This window comes from Danio rerio, chromosome 4 (assembly GCF_049306965.1).
Source record: "Danio rerio strain Tuebingen ecotype United States chromosome 4, GRCz12tu, whole genome shotgun sequence".
Taxonomy (NCBI): domain Eukaryota; kingdom Metazoa; phylum Chordata; class Actinopteri; order Cypriniformes; family Danionidae; genus Danio; species Danio rerio.
Genome location: NC_133179.1, coordinates 22,890,834 through 22,911,741, shown reverse-complemented (window position 1 = coordinate 22,911,741; position 20,908 = coordinate 22,890,834). Strand labels below are relative to the sequence as shown.

The 20,908-nt window shown below is 33.9% G+C and overlaps 3 protein-coding genes across 4 annotated transcripts in view; 2 read left to right on the top strand and 1 right to left on the bottom strand.

Moving 5' to 3' along the window:
- Positions 1-404: 404 nt before the first annotated feature.
- Positions 405-11,901, top strand: hcls1 (hematopoietic cell-specific Lyn substrate 1). 2 transcript variants are annotated; one of them, XM_005164881.6, is made up of 17 exons: positions 405-520; positions 1,121-1,204; positions 1,310-1,383; positions 1,805-1,934; positions 3,390-3,500; positions 3,640-3,694; positions 3,779-3,889; positions 3,982-4,092; positions 5,247-5,357; positions 5,528-5,638; positions 5,767-5,822; positions 6,802-6,871; positions 7,046-7,194; positions 7,368-7,493; positions 8,767-8,914; positions 9,040-9,111; positions 10,970-11,901. In XM_005164881.6, exons 2-17 carry the CDS (start codon positions 1,121-1,123, stop codon positions 11,101-11,103), a joined length of 1,653 nt encoding a protein of 550 aa, XP_005164938.2. In that variant the 5' UTR covers positions 405-520; the 3' UTR covers positions 11,104-11,901.
- Positions 11,901-14,379, bottom strand: llph (LLP homolog, long-term synaptic facilitation factor). The gene is made up of 3 exons (NM_001103140.2): positions 14,309-14,379; positions 12,571-12,795; positions 11,901-12,493 (listed from the first exon to the last, which is right to left on the bottom strand). The coding sequence occupies exons 2-3, from the start codon at positions 12,782-12,784 to the stop codon at positions 12,327-12,329; spliced, it is 381 nt and encodes a 126-aa protein (NP_001096610.1). The 5' UTR covers positions 12,785-12,795; positions 14,309-14,379; the 3' UTR covers positions 11,901-12,326.
- Positions 14,380-14,439: 60 nt separating this feature from the next.
- The window catches only part of ppfia2 (PTPRF interacting protein alpha 2), a 340,304-nt gene continuing 333,835 nt past the window's right edge, over positions 14,440-20,908 (top strand). Inside the window, exons 1-3 of the transcript XR_012401624.1 lie at positions 14,440-14,494; positions 14,838-14,900; positions 20,473-20,664. The gene's annotated coding sequence lies outside the window, so the exon portion shown is untranslated. The remainder of the gene's footprint in view (positions 14,495-14,837; positions 14,901-20,472; positions 20,665-20,908) is intronic.

Sequence of the window (20,908 nt, the reverse complement as noted above, 5' to 3'; positions counted from 1 at the left end):
ATTATAAACACTTAAAGTGATTTCGGGAAATCCCATTGATCAGTTCAGAAATTCTCCAGATTAGGCACATCCACTCACTTAAATTTTCTTATCTCCCCACAATGATGCTCTGTTTGACTGTTATCATATCTAATCTAAATGTAGAGTCTTATTAAATATAGAGGCTTATTAAATATTCATTGACGAGCAGTTGAACAGTGCCATCCAATAAAGTGACCAATGCGTATATTTAATAATTGCAATGACTCATTAAATGTAATTACTTCAATTACATGTTCATTTATTATTTTGAGACTTTGGGCGATATATGCAATTAAACTTGTACTGTTTTATTTGTTACCGGATGGAAGCGCACAGGTGGGACTCTGCTGCGCGTAACCGCGTGCGCGACGCCTCAAGTATTCAGCATAGGCTGCGCGCATTCGAGCGCAGGTCAAATCTGAGCTCTGAGCTATTGTTTATCTGACGCTGACATTGACACTTAACGGACACAAAAAGACGGAAATAAAGCAATAACAAAGTGAGTATTCCTAATTGTCGTCTGTTCATATTGTTATTGCCGATGCATGCAGAAAGAAACGAAACTTCTTTGGTCAGGAAGTAACTGATAGGTTAAAGTTGCCATACTTTTTTCTCCGTTAAGGAAAGACAAAGTTATAAGTTTGTATTTACAATACATACAACGTTAATGTATCTGCATTTTAATGTTCTCAAAAGCTGTTAAAATCATGGTGTAATTATTATTACTTTTTAGCAATGAACGTGCAAAAGTTTCCATCTAAGTCTACAATAAATGAGGAACTTGGAGCACAAGTTTTAACTCGCTTTATGTAAAGAGATATTCATCTACGGAAATGTTATTTGCTTTAATTTTTTTCTTGGACGTTAAAATTAAACCATCAAGCTGCGGTGTTTACGTTGTCATAATTTGTATTACTATTTTACTACTAATTTCCTGTTTACAATATTGCAATATCGTCACTTAAACATTGTTTATAGATAATATTTATCATTTAATGGATTTATACATTACTTTAAGTAATGCATAACAATACCCAGTAGTATGGACACAAGGAAATGTAATATGACCTATGAAATCTTGACTTCTCTTGTTTTATAGATGTGGAAATCTGTAGTGGGGCATGATGTTACTGTGGAGACTGAATCACAAGGGGACGACTGGGAAACAGATCCAAATTTTGAGGTAAGAAGAGAGGAGGAATAAAAAAAGTTCTGATGTAAATATGTAGTCTCATTTCCAAGCACAACATTTATTTATTATTATTATTATGTAAATGTGTCCGTTTAGAATGATGTCTCAGAACAAGAACAGAGATGGGGTGCCAAAACCATAGAAGGTTCAGGCCGAAAAGAACACATCAGGTAACTCTTACAAATGCTACATTTTACACAAAAAGTAAAATGCTACAATATATTGATAAATCAGGCTGATTTCATGCCACTACATAGCACTGAACAGAAAGCACTGCTTAAAGTACTGCTACACTATATAGAGGAAATAGGAAGTAGAACTGCAGCCTACTTGAGTTGCATTTCCAAATATGGAGTGACAAGATCAAGCTGACATCATATCAGAAGCGGAATAAGATATTGCACTGTCACACTGCATTTTAAAAACAATTACAATAACTGTATGTGTAATTTGCAGTTATAATTTGAAGTTCAAAATATAAATGAGCACCAGGAATTAATTGCAAAGAAATGAGTGCATTGCAAAACTGCCACCTTGACATTCCATGGTAAGTTGCAGCATGTATTAACGTGTCTGTGTTTGTGTGTGTAGCATTGCAGATCTCAGGCAGAATGTGTCTCGGGAACATGAGGTGGTTAAGAAGAAGGAGTTGGACCAGGGTCCTAAAGCTTCTTACGGCTATGGAGGGAAATTTGGAGTTGAGAAAGACAGAATGGACAAGGTTAGATTAAAAAAAAAACAAGTTCAAATTCTAAAGTGTGCCAAATGATTCTTTGTTACCTTTTTATTTCATTAAATCCAATTATTTCAAGAAGAAATTCATTTGAGGGCCAAAAATCTTGCTGATTCGCTTTACTGACCAACTTGGTTTAAAAGTCACATCTGTGTGAGCAAGGTGAATTACATAACAGTTTTTGTTCGGAAGCCAAGAAGGTACCCATGAGGTATTCTGATGAAATTAAATTAAACTCATGTAGCATCAATAAAACAACATTCACAGTTTTTGCTTGTATTTGAAGGCAATGTACTCTCCTGCACGAGATCTGCAGAATTTGAACTTCCACAATCTAGCTGTTGAAATCTATTATCTATTTCGGCCACATTAACAGCTCACCATCTTACAAAGTTAGTAAAAGGGTTTGTCAGTTAAATGGGGAAATAACCAGCAGGCACAAATCAACAGCAATAACTGATATCTAAAAGAGTTCTCTAATTTTGTTCAATGTTTTTTTCCCAAATATTTTAGTTTTTTTTGTTCTACTGTGCTTCAGAATATATGCAACTCATTAAATATCCTTATTACAACGCTCTCTGAAATACTTGAATCTGATTGGTCAATCAACATCCTAATGTCATTGACAGATAGTAACCAATAACACAGGCTCATGCGGGTACTTCCTATTATCTTGGCTATTAGTTAATACATTCATATAAATATTATAGGCTGCTGTTCTTGTTTGGTCCCATCTTGCGACTTAATGTGCTATATGAATGGCAAGTGTTTTTCAGCTACCAATAAACATCTGGTGAAAGGTTGATTTGACTATTTTCAATTTCATAAGGTTTCTTTTACAGCATTGATAATAGACTTAAGTAAATTTAGTTGTTCAGGTGTAAAATGAGATGAAATGCTGTTTAACCTCCATCTGAAAATACTGTGGTAAAATAAATTTCCATAGCATGGTTCATGACAGTTCACCGGAGCTGGATTACTCAAAATTAAAAGTCCCTTTGCATACACCCCATAATAATGCAAGTAAGTTATTGTAGTAGACTGTACCCAGCCATTTGTTGACAGTTGTCTTCTTTATGCACATTTTACGTATAATTAAAGAGAAATAAATGATTACAGCTCAAATCAATGTTTTGTGTCAAATTGTTTACTTTTGTGGCAAATAGCTATGTGATAAGCAGAACAATGTACATATAGCAGGTTGTTTTTAAAGAATAAATGCCTTCAGTCCTATAAAAAAGCTCTGTGCTGTACATTGGGCTGCTGTTAAGCCTGTCAGGCCTTATGTAAAAACAATCGGTTAGATGTACATCATTCCTTAAGCAAAAACTGCTCTTTTGCACCTGTTAGGAGAACTTCAAATTAGGACCAAGAAAGGGACCTCATTTTTACCTCCGTTTCTTGTGAGTGATTCTCATTTGACGGTTTATTGATTTTTCCCAGGGTGCTTTAGGACACAGCTATGTGGCAGAGGTGGAACAGCACTCATCCCAGACAGATGCAGCAAAGGGTTTTGGTGGGAAATTTGGTGTACAGAAGGACAGAGTGGACAAGGTTAGAACCTCTTTCCCTTTCAACTAATTTCAGTTAATTAGTTTATAAATAATTAGTCAAAAAATGAGTGATTAATTTTGAAAGAATCTGCAATAAAAAAGCTTTAATTTCTTTGCCTTTCATTACTGATTGACTCCAGTCTGCCATGAGCTATGAATACAAGGCTCAGGTACAGCAGCATGCATCTCAGAAAGGTAAGTCTACATTCATACATCCCAAGTTTTGTCCTCTATTTTTCCTCTTCTGTCTATAATAGTCGTTGCATTACTCTTCCTAAGATTACGCTCAGGGTTTTGGGGGAAAGTATGGTGTGCAGAAAGAGCGAGTTGACAAGGCTGCGATGGGATACGACTACAAAGGCGAGACTGAGAAACACCAGTCGCAGAAAGGTCTCTTTGGTTTCTGATCTTGTATTTTGACCTTCCTTTGGTGGAGGAATAGTTTTTATAAAACATAATTTGGTTTTCTGAACATCTCGCAGACTACGCAAAAGGCTTTGGGGGGAAATATGGAGTGGAAAAAGAAAAGGTTGACAAGGCTGCAATGGGTTATGACTACAAGGGAGAAACGGAGAAACATCAGTCACAGAAAGGTAAGTTCTACCCGTGCTGCCTGTTTACATGCTTTTTATCTAATTGGATAGCTATCAGATCATGAAAGGACCAGATGTAATGCCTTTTAAAGTGCATTTGAGACATGATTGCTCAAACCACTTCCAAACGAGGTTTGGGACGCATTCCAGACAACAAAAAGTCTAAATGCATCTGCATGTAAATTTTACTCCTCCTATAGACGATATTACATTGTCAGATAGAACAACGCAAATGCAAGACAATGACAATGACCCAGATGAGATTATGGAATCTTTGTTTCATTTTATTTTATTGTTTCGTTTCATAAGCAATTATATTTGAATGTTGAATTAATATAAAATGGCATCGTCCATATGTACTTGAATGGAAAAAAAAACACAGTTTGTTTACAAAAGCATAGTTTTTGTTTTGAGGACTGTATGTTAATATGTAATTTATGAAAATCCACAGTTTTGAATGATGTCTTGAGCATCTGTACAACAACAACAACAACAAAATAGTATTTTAGATGTTTCATTTATTATTTTTGGATTTTTACAGGAACCTGAGTGAAGTACAAAACATTCTTTAACCAGAATAATATCTGCTTTGTAATATTTAAAGCTATTGTGAAATCAATTGTTTGTCAAATATTATACGTAGCTTATGTTTAAATCTAATAGTCTAATAAATTGATTTACACTAGAGTTTTATAATTTACAAATTGAATGCTTTTTATAAGAGTTTATCTTTGATCAATGTAACAGTTAATTAGGTATATATATATATATATATATATATATATATATATATATATATATATACAGTGTATATATATATATATATATATATATATATATATATATATATATATATATATATATATATATATATATATATATATATATATATACATACAGTATATATATATATATATATATATATATATATATATATATATATATATATATATATTATATCTGTTTAGCTGAGACACAATTATGTGACAAATGTCAATGGATCCGTTTTCAAAAATCAGAGAAAACACAGTGAGCAGTGAGCAGGTGTTAACAGAACCACATTGACAAACATTCCAGTTTTAATCCAAATGTGAAATTTTTTTGCTTAAAGGATAGTTTATGAAGCATAATTCTGTTTTCTGAACATCTCACAGACTACGCGAAAGGCTTCGGGGGGAAATATGGTGTGGAAAAAGAGAAGGTTGACAAGGCTGCTTTGGGTTATGATTACAAAGGTGAAACTGAGAAACATCAGTCACAGAAAGGTAAGTTCTACTTCTGCTGTTATAAGGCCTGTTTACATGCTTTTTTTTGTAATTGGATAGCTATAGTCATAAATAGACCAGATGCTAATGTCCTTTAAAATGCATTTGAGACTTGATTGTTCAACCACAAGATAAAATACTCCGATAAAATAATTCTAAATGTCTTACAGACTATGCAAAAGGCTTTGGGGGGAAATATGGTGTGGAAAAAGAAAAGGTTGACAAGGCTGCATTGGGTTACGACTACAAGGGAGAAACAGAGAAACATCAGTCACAGAAAGGTATTGAAAATATTGCCTGCAATCATGTGACTAATGGGAAACTCTTTTGAAACCCAGTTTATTCTGGTATATGTTTTATAATGATTGTATTAAAGCAAATGCATTAATATGTTCTTATTTTTCGGTAGACTATGCAAAAGGTTTTGGAGGACGTTATGGAGTCCAGGAGGATCGTATGGATAAGGTAAACTTCACAGAATTGTGTAGCCATTATTATGGAAGCCTACCTACCAACCTACCTACCTACTTACCTACCAACCAATCAATCAATTAATCATTTATTTATTTTTTCATCTATTCATTCATTCTTTCATTTAAATTTAGTCATTAAGCAGATGCTTTTGTCCAAAATTATTCATCAATTAGTTTATTCATCACATTCATTCATATACTCCATTCATTCTTTCATTCACTCACTCTAATTATTGATTAGTTTATTCAGTAAAAGTTGAACCCCACTTCATATTAAGTGGCATACTAGGTACTTAGATCAAAAAACATGTAAAATGTTTTCATATTTGCATTGCACAACATATGGTGCTATTGAGGTGGTATACGGGTAAGGATAGGGACAGGTATGAATGGGTTTAAGGGTGGATTAAGGTGTAAGAAATGAGTCAAAAGTGTAACTCTATATGTAATTAGTCGGACCAAAAGTTCTTAAAAGATTGAAAAATAAGAAATGGTTGAATTTTAAGATATTAAGTAGCAATTATGAATTATAAATTATATTTGAATTTTCAATATAGTCACGTATTGAAATAGAAAAATGTGAAACAAAAAAATGTTTTTACAAGAAAAGCTCTCACTGTAAAGTCAATATATTCTAGTCACAGTTATGGTGAATAGGTTATTATTATGAAAAATAAAGAATTTTAAGAAATGAAATCACACCATGAAAATTCACATTGCGAGAAATAATTCTATACAAATAACAGTATAGAAATAGTTGCACTTATGGCAAATATAGTAAAATCTGTGCAATATATACATTAATTTGCAACTGTGAGAAATTTTTAATCAGACTGAAATAAAAAGGCAAATGGTTCAAAATTGACAGGTGCATGATTTTTTTTGCCTGCAGTGTCTCACCTTAAACTATAAATTATTCAGCAAATGTTTGACATCTTCCCAGTGAATGTACTTTTAGTCTTTTCCCACAGAATGCATCTTCATTCAATAAGATGGAGTCACCATCATCATCTTATGAAAAGCCTCAAGCATTCGAGGGCTGTGAGTGTTTCTACAAATTTTTACATTATGAATTCAGTTTGATCTTCTTTTTTTTTTGTTTCAGTTTTTTGTGTAGTAATGGAATTGCATTCATGCATTTTAACTGGACAATGGTCTACTGTTTTTATATTATATACAGCTAACCCTTGATTATGTGTTATTGGTGTATAATAGCAAGTGTAGGAGCTGGAAACCTTAAAGCTCGCTTTGAGAACATGGCGAAGGCCTCAGATGAGGACAACAAGAAGAAAGCAGAGGAGGAGAGAACCAGAAGACTCGCTAGAGAGAAAAGAGAACGAGAAGAGGCACGACGCAAACAGGAGGTTCATTTGTCTTGATGCATATATTTATATATAGATTTGCACACTGCACTTTAATAGAAAGCCAGCGTAAGAATAAATAACCCACCTACACTCACCAGACAATCACACACACACACACACACACACACACACACACAGACAAACACTGACTATTGCTTGTTTTCTCTTCTAAGGAGCAAAGCCAGCATGTGGAGGAAGAGAAACAGAGTCCTCCCCCTGTGCCAGTATCCCAGAAACCCCAACAAGAGTTCAGGAAACTGCCGGAAATTCCCAGAGAAGAGATTGAACCTGACGTTGAGGCAAGACACTTTTTGTTTATTTGAAGTAACACTTGTGCATCAGTTAAAAAAAAAAAAATCACACATAGATTCACAGAGGACGAAAATGTCTGTTACAATTGTAGGGATAATTACAGTTTAAACCCAAAAATGAGCTGTCTGTCAGATGAAGAAGAGCTGGAGTCAGAGATTTAATTAAAAAGAAAGTTTACTGAACATAGTTTGCAGTTTCATCCGCAGAAGCCAGCTTCAACACCCGCAATGAGTTTGTAGGCCACTCTCCTTACAATTACAAATCCACAACAATTATACTCTCACATAACATCATTAACTGTGTCGTACATATAGGTGTTTTAAGCTGATTGGTTAGACTAGGAAAATTTTCATGAGCATGTATACAATATCTCGATATCTCAAGCATACAAACGTCAGACAGCCACTTCAGAGTTGGCCCCAGACCTGTGAAATGAATCAAAAAGGAATAGAACACACACACACAAAAAACAATCTGTTTCCTATCCAAGGCTAAGTGTACTCTCAGCTATCTTTATCAAAATTGGGTAAAAACCGGATGTTAATCTACATCAAAACTGGCATCTTACGTACAAAGGAATTAACTTTAAAAAGATTTAACGCTTAGAAAGGCAAATATCGCTTTAGACATAATTAACACATTGAAAATAACCATAGTTGTTTCTGATTCTTTAAGAATCCAGGTCCACTCAAGAGGTCTCTATGACCTGTGACCTGATTTGGGAGCTCCTGAAAATAGAGTTTGACAGACAAAGATAGGGACAAAGACACCCCAAGTGAACATTCCTAAATATATTTTGAAATTAATTAATTTTTAATTTTATTTATTGGTCAAAATCATTTCGAAGATTAAATACTGATTCAAATACTCATATGAATAAAGTAATGAGGAAAAAGAATAAACGTTGATCCTTTCTGGGATGAGTTTGAAGACAGAAATCTGACCCCATCACAATACCAAATTATAGTATTTTATTCATATTTTTTTATTATTATTTTTTTCACCAGCATCAGTCCTGAATAATGCAAATAATTTAAAGGGTTAATAACAATGTTGGATGATTTTAACAATTTATTTATTCATTATATTTGTTATTATTTTGTGTGGTGTCCTAAACATACACACTAATAACACACTAAATTCTATTCAAATAGCCCTTTGAAAAAACAAGACACATCATAGTTTGAAGACTGATAATAAAACATTGTACTCTTTATAAGCACATATACCAAGAATCTGATCAGTTTGCTTGTGTTTCAGGAGGAGAATCAGCCTGAAAATGAGGAACCACCATCTCTGCCACCACGACCATCTGATTTGCTGGAAGACGAAACCTATGCTGAATGTGAACCTCCTCCTGTTCCTCAGGAGGAAGATTATGAGGATGTTGGCTCATACTCCGCCCAAGGTTTGTGACATGCTCATTGACATTTGCTACATGTGCTGGAAAGGAAAATAATGGCTCTTATTATAACTGATGGGAAAAAAAGTTTGCCTAAAATATGACACCTGATTTTTTGGATTTGTCAACAGCTGGGGAAAATGATTATGAAGATTTAGGTGGGGGAGGAACAACAGCCAGGGCCATTTATGACTACCAAGGAGGTACGTACAAGTGTAAAACTGCATAACAACTGAAGCCTTGTTCACACCGGGTATTAAGATCATTATTAGTTTACGTCTGGCATGTAAATCCATCTCTTTTTTCCACTTTTTATTGAGAGAGGTCAATGGTTGGGTTTGTGAATGAGCTTCAGATCTTTTTGTCTTACATCGCAGAATACGCCCATGCAATTTTCATACTGATCAATACCATTTAACCTATCTTAAATTCCTTAGTCAACTAATTTAGATTTCTGCTGAAAGATTGCATCTCTTATTGATTCTTTACATTTAATACTGTATCTCTCTCTAGAAGTTAAACTAAAAATACTGAGTATACGTTAGAGCAGTGAAACTGATAAAATATACACCCTCACAAAAGTGAAAATATAGAATTTATTTCCTTTTTTTTTCGATGGGTTCCTAATACAGTATTAATTCAGTTTTGACATGTATGTACGTTATTATATATATTTCAAATTGTTTGTAGAAAATCTTAAAATAAATCAGGCATTTTCATCACTTGGAAAGCCAGATCATGCAACACTTTTCGATTAGTGAAATCATCTCCCTGTATGTTGCTCTCCATAAAATACAGTACATTTTACACTTTGTCAAACCTGTGTTTCACAAAATAAATGAATGTGAGCTTTTCTCTGAGTTACAAAGACTGTATTTTTACACAATTTAATTTTTAGTTAAATATTAGATGTTTTTTTGTGATAACTGTAAATTTTACACCAACCTAACTGTAGAAACCATTTTTTTCTCACATCACTTTAGAGATTTTGAGATTTTATGAAGGTAGAACAGTTATCATTGTGGTGTCACAAACAAAACAAATTGTGTGCTTTGACAGTCACAAAACTTTTTTTGGCTGCTAAATCAATTATCAAATTAAAGGTTTCCCAAAAATCCATCTGATCAGCATGCTTCAACAACAGGTGACTTAATTATTAAGAATGAGATCAGTAGGCAAATAGTATGTAGTCTTTTGCTGCTGTTTTAACACTTTCAACCCCATGAGTATTTACTTCATGAAAGCAATCAAATGTAATGTTTTTAACAACCTTTGGAAGCTTAAGTTTTTAGACTGTTCACACCTGCATACAACATTGTCCACTTGTGATCAGATCAATGAAACTGTATATTAATACTAGTTTTATACAAGACCTTCAGATGGCTTTCCAGCCATGCATTTTGGGAAATTTCATAAAATGGAGGCTTATTTTTTTTAGTCTTTCTGAAACCAAAGTTCGCTATCGAAAGGATTTGAGTTGTTTGTTTCATAAACATCAGTTTTCCACTTCTGTACGCAAGATAATAAGACAGCAGTGTAATTTTTGTGTAGGCAGTAGAGCTACAGCAGCTTCTCTGGTTGCAATAATTTTATTTATTAATATTTTGTTGCAGTTTGCCACAGTGACGTTTTTGTTCTCATGAGCAAATAGAATGCAAATGATTTACTCAAGTTTGTAAGGAAACTGTGGTTTTCCTGAGGTATAGTTTGCCCAAAAATGAATATTTACTCATAATTTACTCTCCCTCAAGTGGTTGCAAACATTTATGAGTTTCTTTATAATGTTGAGCACAAAAGAAGATATTTTGAAGAAAGCCAAACCTGTAAGCACTGACTTTTAAAGTAGGAGAAACAAATACCATGGAAGTCAGTGGTTACAGGTTTCAGCATTCTTCAAAATATCTTCTTTTGTGTTCTACAGTCAGTCTAACAGGTTTGAAACAAGTAAAGATTAAATGATGACAGAATTTTTAGGTGTGAAATCTCCATTTAAACAACTCTGCAGAATTATGCTCTTGTATGTGCGTGTTTTTAATGCATATTTATTATACTTTTTTGCAGAGGACAGTGACGAGATCTCCTTTATGCCAGATGACATCATCACTAACATTGAGATGGTGGACGAGGGTTGGTGGAAAGGAATGTGTAATGGCCGCACAGGCCTGTTTCCTGCAAGCTTTGTGGAGCTTTTGTAGTTGCTAAATATCAGTGGTCGAAAAGAATGTTTATTAGCCACTTACAGATAATTTATTGCATTTATCTGACAAACAAGTGCAATATACTGAATTGTACAGAGAGAGAGAATTCATTTTTGGTTATTTTAATGAACCTGCATCTTTCAAGTTTTTCCATAAGGCACTTGGTTAGCAACCAAAATATTCACTTCAACACGTCCCTAACCAAGCAAGCCGAAATATTGTATACATATATACTTGTCCAAAACAATCCAAAAATCCCCAATAATGAATATAAATGATTATAAAGTTTGAAAGAACAGCTGAACATTTGGATTAGAAATCTTTTTGTAACATTAAGATTTCTTGACATAGTTTTGATTTATATTTGGTCAATTGAATGCATCTTTGCTAAATAAAAGTATTAATTTATGTAACATAACAGAACAGAAATGACTGACTTCAGCCTCTTGAACAGTAGTGTGTGTAGTAATGTAACATTAAAAAATTACTCCTAACTGTTTTAAATAATTTCAAGTTGTACGGTATAAAACTTTTTTTAAAAGTGTAAAAATTCCCATATGATATTTTAAATAATAGTTTATCATAAATAATAGATTGAGAATCATTGCTAAATTACAAAATGTCATATTACCACTATTATAAAAGTGTATATGAGGACTAAAAGTATTTACAAATGTTTGCCATGATGCCATGCAGAAATACACTGTTTTATACTCCAGGATTTCTATGGCTTATGCTTCATTAACTCAATGTTATGCATTTGTGTTGATCACAAAATAAAAAAACAAAACATGTTATGAGGTATAATGGATTTATTCAGATAAACAAAAGTGTGCACACTCATAATTACTAAGCCAGCAAAGGAAATACATAATCCATCACATCTTCAAATTAAAGCGGACCCACTGAGTGTGACATGGATCAAAAAAGATAGAAAAAGACGATTTATTTTATTGGAAGAGTCTTGATGTTTTCTCCGCTCTATATTTTCTTAGTGAACTGAAGAGCAATTTTCAACAAGAATTCACAACCAGTATCTTGTCAATAACAGATCTGTCATTACATTTCAGAATTGCTGATAATGTAAAGACATTTCCTGCTCGAGTCTCCGTAAACTGTTCACAGACATGTGAAATGAACGATCTGTACATGAAGCAGAATAACAGGCTCCTGTACCGCAGTAACAGGAATAATGTCCATACATAAGCAGGTCAGTCCTCCTACCAGGCAAGTCTCTTCTTGGGTTTAGGTTTACCATTTTTACCCACACGTTTAGCTTTCAGCTTCTTCGCCTGCCTTTGGTTCATCCAGACCGGGTATCGTCCGTGTTCATCCAACATTGTCTTTTTATTGCGTTTAGTGTCCAAATCCATCTTTCCACCATCCGCTGCAAGCAAGAAACAACAGATTATTAAACGACTGCATTTTAATGTGAGAGAATCAAGTGTTTCAACTAAATCTCACCCTCTTCTTCCTGCATGTCCACATCTGCTGGCTTCTGCTTGACTTTCTCAGGCGGGACGACTGTGGCGATTTCGGCTACGTCTTTCATGGAGATCTCTCCTTTCTCTCCCTGACCCAGTGCTGATTTGAGCCGTGCCAGCTCCTTAGGGGCAACTTTCTTTCTCTTTTCTGCCCTCATTTTCCTCCTCCACTTGCTGCGTAAACTCTTTGCCATCCTGACGGAAACTGAGGTCAGAAAAAAAAGACAAAAGCAAGGTAATGATTACATAAGTACCAGTAATAAGTGATTATATAGTTTTTGCATTTTCAGTAGTTTTATTTATTTAAACAACTCTCAATGAGTCTTTATCATTTGGATCCATGTTTACAGACCCTCAGACCAAGAAATACAACCATGAAAAAAAGAGACCACTTTAAAAAATATCAATTTAACTAGATTTGAGAATTTTATCCCAGTAAAAAAAAATAAACAACTGATTACATTTCCGCCACAAGGTATAGCATATCCTAAATGTTTTCATGTAGCAAGTAGCAAAAAAAAAAAAAGGTTATTAAACGTACGAGTTAAGAATTTAAGAATTATCTGAAATTAGAAGGAATTTTATTAGACCTTTATGAAATATCTTAATATTTTATTTAAACTCATACCTGCTAAATTCAGTAAAACTGAGAATTATCAAATTGTCTCTTTACTCTACAAAAAGAAAAAAAAAAGAATGGAAATCCAAGTGAACAAACTGCAGGATATCTGGTAAGTGACAAATATAAAGTTTTAATTAATTTGTTTTATTAATTTTGTGAGCTTTGAAAGGAGAGTTCATCCAAAAATACAATTTCTGTCATTTCCTACCCCTTGCTTGTTTAAAACCTATTTGTGTTTCATTTTTCTTTTGAACACTTAAGATATTTCAAAGAATGCTGGCAACCATTGACTTCTGTATTTGTTTTCCTACTATTATGGAAATCAATGAGTGCAAGCATCCAGCATTCTTCAAGATATATTCTTTTGTGTTCAACAGAAGATGAAACAACTTTTATAAACAGGTTTATAAATATGCCTGACAAGATTTATAAATAACTATTACACTGAATAACACTGGGTGTCTTCCAATTGTCCTTGTTTTGTTTTACTCGGGACACATTCTAAAGTAACGTTACGTAAAAAAAAGTTTCATATCATAACGTTACATAAAGTATCACACTTCTGTTGTTTTGATGCTGGACAACCATAATCGCTGTTCAATATATTTAAAGGAATATGGTTTTCACTTTCATTCTAGTCTGAAAGTTTTCTTGGTGTTTTCCACATTTTAAGTGTCTCCCTCCCTCATAATTAGACACCTGTTTCAACTGATTACCAGCTCGTGATTAGACACTACAAGACCTCAAAACTCGGCGAGCTACAGAGACTGAACGTGTTGAACACTTCATAAGCACGAAACACAGATACAGAGCTCAAACAACCCGGTAAAAATCATTCATAACATAACAAATGTCACCTTATAATTAACGAATCACCCACAGAATACAGAGGACAATATTCATACGTAAAAGCACTCTGTTTAAAATGAAAACGAAGGTATTTGTTAGCCATTAACGTTAGCGTTCTCATACTTGCAAAAATAGCTTCGTATTTAAGGAGACATCAAGTAAAACAACGCTATAATGAAAACTTCAATATTTATGCTGTGATAACGGCTCTTTAAAACTATATATATATTCATAATGTGACACTTACGTTTATATTCCCAAAAGCTCTGGATACACGTGTATCTTGTGTACAACTGCCGCTAAGCAAAATATCTTTACGACAGTTCCTGTTTTGCGACGAATTATCATGTGTTTGACTGCTCGTGTGTTCACGCGTTTAGTCCAACAGAGGGCGATAGAACTGCGGCTCACAGTAAACATTTCCAAACGCGAGGTGAGTTAAAGTACAAAAATAACCCAACAATACATTATTAATTAACACCTTCTCTCAAATGAAGATGTATACCAATTTCAAGTCGTACTTTCACTGTCACAGACACTTGAGGCGAATAGGAGAAACATATTAATCAATTCTCACCCCCACATTTGATTAATTGATTGTTTTATTAACATTCTTAGTACAGTTTTCTAAAAACTAAGCAAAAATAGACATTTAAGAATACACTTTAGGCATTATTTCATTAATAACACAATTTTTTATACATTTCTAGCATACAAATGTGAACATTGAATGAGGTCTGGTTTAAAATACTTGTTCTTTTGTTTTTCATACTAAGGTTTTGAGAACATCTGAAAATGTTGCTGCAAGGAGGAGGAAAAGGGAAATTCTGTATATTCAGGCAAGTTATTGTTGAACACACTACAGAAAGTAGATATGAGTAAACCTAAGTTTGGTGTATTTGGTGCATTTAAGAGCTGCTGAAGTGGTGATTTATAGTTCAGTAAAAAAACAAACAAACATATTGTAACAGACACACAAGCCTTGTTTGTTTTGGCCAAGCTGACCTGACAACATAGCTATACTAACAGATCTGTTTGCGTGACTCACAGCAGATGGAGAGCAGACGGACTGCTTGGAATTTGTTTGCAAAATATCATCCTTTTTTTGTTGACAAGCACAGTTTTCTTCACACTGTTGATCAGTGTCAGATGATGAATTTAATATTCACAGGTAGATATTTTAACACAAGTACAATAGTAGCCCTATAGTGTGTTTTTAATGCACTTCACTTAAGTCTGGGCGATATGGCAAAATGCAATCTCGATAATAATTCTCTATATTAAATGGTTATGATAAATATTTCGATTTAAGTTTTTATTGCTTCCAGATTTAAAAGAGTACCTCAACAATGACTGAAGCCACAAAAATTATAGGGTTCATCAAATGGCATAACATATTTTCGGCCGATAAGTTTTCAGAGGCCGAATATTTGATACATCTCAAATATTAACACACGGTTCTTGTTGAATATTTCTGCTGTGTGATTGGCTCTGTGATCAATATAAAGTAAAAATGTCCCGAGCTTATTATTGTTATTGACATACATTTTTATCACAATTTGATATAATATTGTTTATTAGCCCAGCCCTAATTTTACTTGTTTTGATTTTGCAGCCAATGGTTTTGGACTGTTTGTGTGTCAAAATATTAAAGGATTTAATCCTGATACATTCCTTTTCTTTTACTTAGTGCATGCATTCAGACCATAAACCCCTCAATACACTAAATTCATGTAATGATATTATGTTGAATAAATTCGGTTAAGTTAGCAGATGGACCTATGCAACATTGAACCCCATGTAATTTAGCTTCAAATCTTAAGTAAAACTTCATATTTTCCTTATAAAGAGATCATCAAATTTCATATCTTCATCAAATTAATTTGCATAATTTAAATGCACTGGAATTTTAGATGTTATTGAGTTTTTGTAATGACATCAAGGGTCATATAGTAATAATTAATGGCCGTGTAAACAACATGTGGTATTAAAAAGCGTCTTTATGTGGGCATGTTTTGTGAATATTGTGAATTGATTCTTAGATCTTCGGAAATGACACACTCACATACAAAGTTAATTAAGATTCTTCATTGTCATAATGTATTTTATACTGATTTATACTCCTATCCCTTAACCTAGGGGTGTCCAAACTTGGTCCTGGAGGGCCGGTGTCCTGGAGAGTTTAGCTCCAACCCTAATCAAACACACCTTAAGCAGCTAATCAAGCTATAGATATTCTAGAATATACTAGATATACTAGAATCTTCCTGGACCGAGTTTGGACACCCCCGCCTTAACCCAAACTGTAGCAAAATTTAGAATGCCAAGAGATTCCAATACATAACTTTTTTAAGAGCTTTGAATTACAGGGAGAGCACATGAATAGTGCACAATTCAGTCATACCCATGTCATTTATTTTTTCATTTTCTTTTTGGCTTATTCCCTTTATTAATTAGGGGTCCCCACAGCAGAATGAACCACCAACTTATCTAGTATGTGTTTTACGCAGTGGATGCCCTTCCAGCCACAACCCAGCACTGGGAAACCCCCATACACACACTCATACACTGCGGCCAATGTAGCTTATTCAATTCACCTATAGCACATGTCTTTGGACTGTGAGGGAAACCGGAGCACCTGGAGGAAACCAAAGCCAACACAGGGAGAACATGCAAACTCCACATAGAAATGCCAACTGACCTAGCCGAGGCTCGAATCATCGATCTTCTTGCTGTGAGGTGACAACGCTCTCCACTGTGCCACCAGGTCACCTCACACCCATGTCATTACACAACAATAAAATTAAACATAACAGAATGTTGAATCAGATGGATTTGAGATCAAACAAAAAAGGTTTGTGTCTCTTGTCTGTACTAAACATTGCAGTTTTGTGTACATTATAGCTTATAGTGTAACTCCTGTGTTGAATGGAATAGAGCTTAACACAAATACACAGATTATTGTCCTGTGTGAAATTCTGGCTATTATTGATCTCTGATTCTGACAAGTTTAAAAGTCTTCCCAGTACTGGGTTGTGGTTGGAAGGGCATCTGCTGCGTAAAACATATGCTGGAACAGTTGTTGGTTCATTCCGCTGTGGCGAACCCTGATAAATAAGGGACTAAAGTGAAGTAAAATAAACGAATTAATGAAATTTAAAAGTTCTGATGTTTCCTTTGTGCTGACATCATGAGCAAATGTACATTTGCATAACTCCTTCCAGCTCTCCGTATAACCCAGTCTGATAATATCCCTCTACGGCCCCACAAGCCTTTGTATGTAGATTGTGGTAACAACTCATAGATAAAACCAAACAAATGGTGCATAACCCTCACCAGTCAGCCATGGGACCAGCAAACACTATAGTATTATAAAGGAGAGCTGAAAAGCCCATCTGCTGGACAGCTCCAGTGACTTTGCTCTTGGCGCTCAGCTGAGGTCTCTTTCAGAAGGGGAGTTCTGGAGATCGCTGTGTGTTTTGACTCTCCCAATTAGGGCTCTTGCTGTGAGAGTGACGCGGCTGTGTGTGGAATAATTAAGTCCCAGGACATCATGTTCTGAAATGATCAGCATGCAAGCGGCACACACAAACACATGCTCGCGCTAGCTGTTTGTGTTGGATTTTTAAAAGTAGGATAGGTGGTATCGTATTTATCAGCAGCCATAAAAATAGGGGTTGTTGGAATTCACTCTTAAACATAAAGGTTTCTGATAGGCATGTATGGGTTATTGAAGAGACTTCTCAGGATGGGCATGTTAAAAACACATCAAAAATTAAATCGATATGATGTCAAAACCTTGATGTCCATTTGACATCCACAAATTGATGTCCTTTAAACCATGGGTTCCTAAACTTTTAAGCCAGCGACCCCCTAAAATAACAATGCCAGTGACTTACGACCCCCAATATCCTCTGAAGTAAATATATAAACCTTGCACACAATGGTACACAAATACCAATTCTATTCATCCTTTAATTTTGAATGCCACTCGTAGACCATCTTCCATGTTCAGTTGTGGCCTGTATTTATTTTTAATGTACATGAGTGCCATAAAGGTGTCAGAAAGCTTAACCTGGGGCCATAAAATCAATGTGCTGTCTCTTTAATATAACATAATAACCTCAGGGGTCGCAAAATTTTAATAATGGCTTTTTATTTGCATGTTGTTTTTTTTAAAAATAACCATTAACAACTTTTTTTTCATCTGTAGGTTATGGATAAAATATTAAAACATGATAATAGTTTAATAAAAATAATTTGGATCACCAACACCCCTGACCCCCACTTTGGGAACCACTGCTTTAGACCATCAAAGTAATGACACAAAATTTTGCCAGTAATTGTAACATTAAGGTTTACACCCATTTCAGAGATACACAATCCAGTGTAAATTTGTTCGTTGTATTTGATTTCTTAAATTGTAAAACTTTGTGTCATTATTTTGGAGGTTTACAAGACATCAATGTGTGTCATCAAGGTTTTGACACCAAAAAAATTTGCATGGGTTTTTAAATGTTGTTTTAACTTCAAGGTGCCCGCTGGGTTTAACATCGATAGATCTTTTACATGCCGTAAAAGTAGAAATTATGGTGGGAAAAGGATCTTTAGATTATCAAAATGCTCTTCACACTATTAAAAACAATTCTCTGAAAGGTGAACAGTTCATATACAGTATAAAAAGGCTTAGACAGGCGTTTTTGTATTTTGTAACATTTCGATAAACATTCAAAAAAACAGCCCATTGCACTCCAAACAGAAAACCAAACATGTTTTCTGAGATTAAAACAATGTTTTGACCTAAACAACACATTTTTATCAGATCAAGTAATCTAAAAATTATTACGTTTCATCATTAGGTGAATTTTTTCTTGCAGCACTAAAAATTAATTTGATCATATTGTATGTTCTTGTGGTTTGGCACTTAATAGTAAAACAAAGAACTTAAAACATGTACTGCTAGATGTAACTTACAATTGAATGACCTACACAATCCTATTGTCTATCATTTTAAACATTTTCAACATAGTTCAGCCTGAAATGAAATATTACTCATTATTTACTCTCTTTCAAGTGATTCTGTAGTTTTTTTAATATCTTTTTTTCATATTGATTTTTTTCGCAATTATGGTTGACGGAACATGTAGCCAATTTAAATGAATTCCAACTTTTTTTTAAAGATCCTTGTGTATTTTAATTCTCGCTGCTTTTTGTCATTTATTTTGTTATATCAGACTTTCCCCTCGTATTTCCTGCAATCTTGAGTTTACATCTTGCTTTGAAAAAATCTAATTTTCTCCCCACAATACATTTTTTTAGATTATCTCTTGCAATCATTAATTGCCAAGCTTTCTTCCAATTTTAGTTTTTTCTTTCAGTTCTGGCTTTATTACATTTCTCATTTAGTTTTTTCATTTCTGAGTTTTAATCTCACAGTTCTAAAATTTTTCTCAGAATTGAGAGAGTTAAATTTGCAATTGCAAGATATGAAGTAACAATTCTAAGAAAAAAAGTCTTTCTTAATCTTAACCCTTTAACTACCCCACAAAGAAAAAAAAAAAAAAAAGAAAAAAAAAAAACGTTTGGATTGCATTAGTTAACAAACTCAATGCCTTTTTTTTTCAACACATCCCATAATTTCTAAAATAACAACCTCTACCAAATGGGTGAAAAGTCGGTTTATGGAAAAAGTACCAGAATTAATACTATGAAACATATGAACATATACTATGAAAAATCAGGAAATATGAATTATTAGACCAATTTATTTAAAATATATATTAAAAATAAAACATATTAAATACTAAATCACCTTTATTTTTTGGAGTATGCCATAAAATATTTTAGATTCCTATTTAACATGAGATTAAGTGTAACCAAAATCAAGAGAAGTAGTGCAACAGAATTATGTTTGTTAGAATTCTTTTTTAACCAACAATGCTGTGTGTTTAAACCATTATTTAAATTAGTCTATCTTTAATTTCCATTAGCAGTCATTATTTAAAACAATCTAAACGTGGTGAACCATTTGAAAGGGTTAATAGAATGAAAATGTTATTTCTGAGACTTTTTTTTATTACATAGCAGAAACAAGCTTCCATATGATTTTACTGTACATTCACTGCATCATTCATAAACTCGATAGAGTGTATTTTTCTTTCTTCTGAAATACTACTTTCTTATTGTTCTTTTATGTTCAGTCTAAAGTTTTTTTTTGTGAATTTTTAAAATGCAAAAGTAATGTGCTTGTGGTAATAGTGGTTAGTAAGAAACTTGCAGTATGTGGGCTCCATAAAGCCAACCATCTGAGATTTAGTTACAGATCTACAACCTCTGTTGTTAAAGTGAAAGAGCTGGGCCATGCACTTTGCTTGCTCATTCATTGTTTCTGTTGCTCTTTTGAACCTGCAGATCTCCCTCAGAGGATTCAGAGATCATCCATGGACCTCAGGTCTCCAGTAGAGACAGATGACGGTCTCTGCCTCGGCCTACACACTCTACGTTTACAGCAGAAACCCTCAAGAGACACGTTGCTATTGGTTTTGGTCTCTGCGGAGCTGAAATGGAATGACAAGCATAGACTGATCAACATCCTGAAACCAGGTAAAAGAACTCCCATCCTCCCACAAAACATACATAAATGCAAAGTCTTTGTTTTGTAGACTTTATAACTATAGTCAGAATTATTAGCCCTCCTGAATTATAAGCCCCCTGTATATATTTTTTAAATGATGAATAAAATAAAATAAAATGAAATATAAATATATATTTTAAAAAAAGATCTAGATTAGTTCTGGGGCATTTTTATTATGATATCATAACACACGACTGCCGTGAGTGTTGTAAA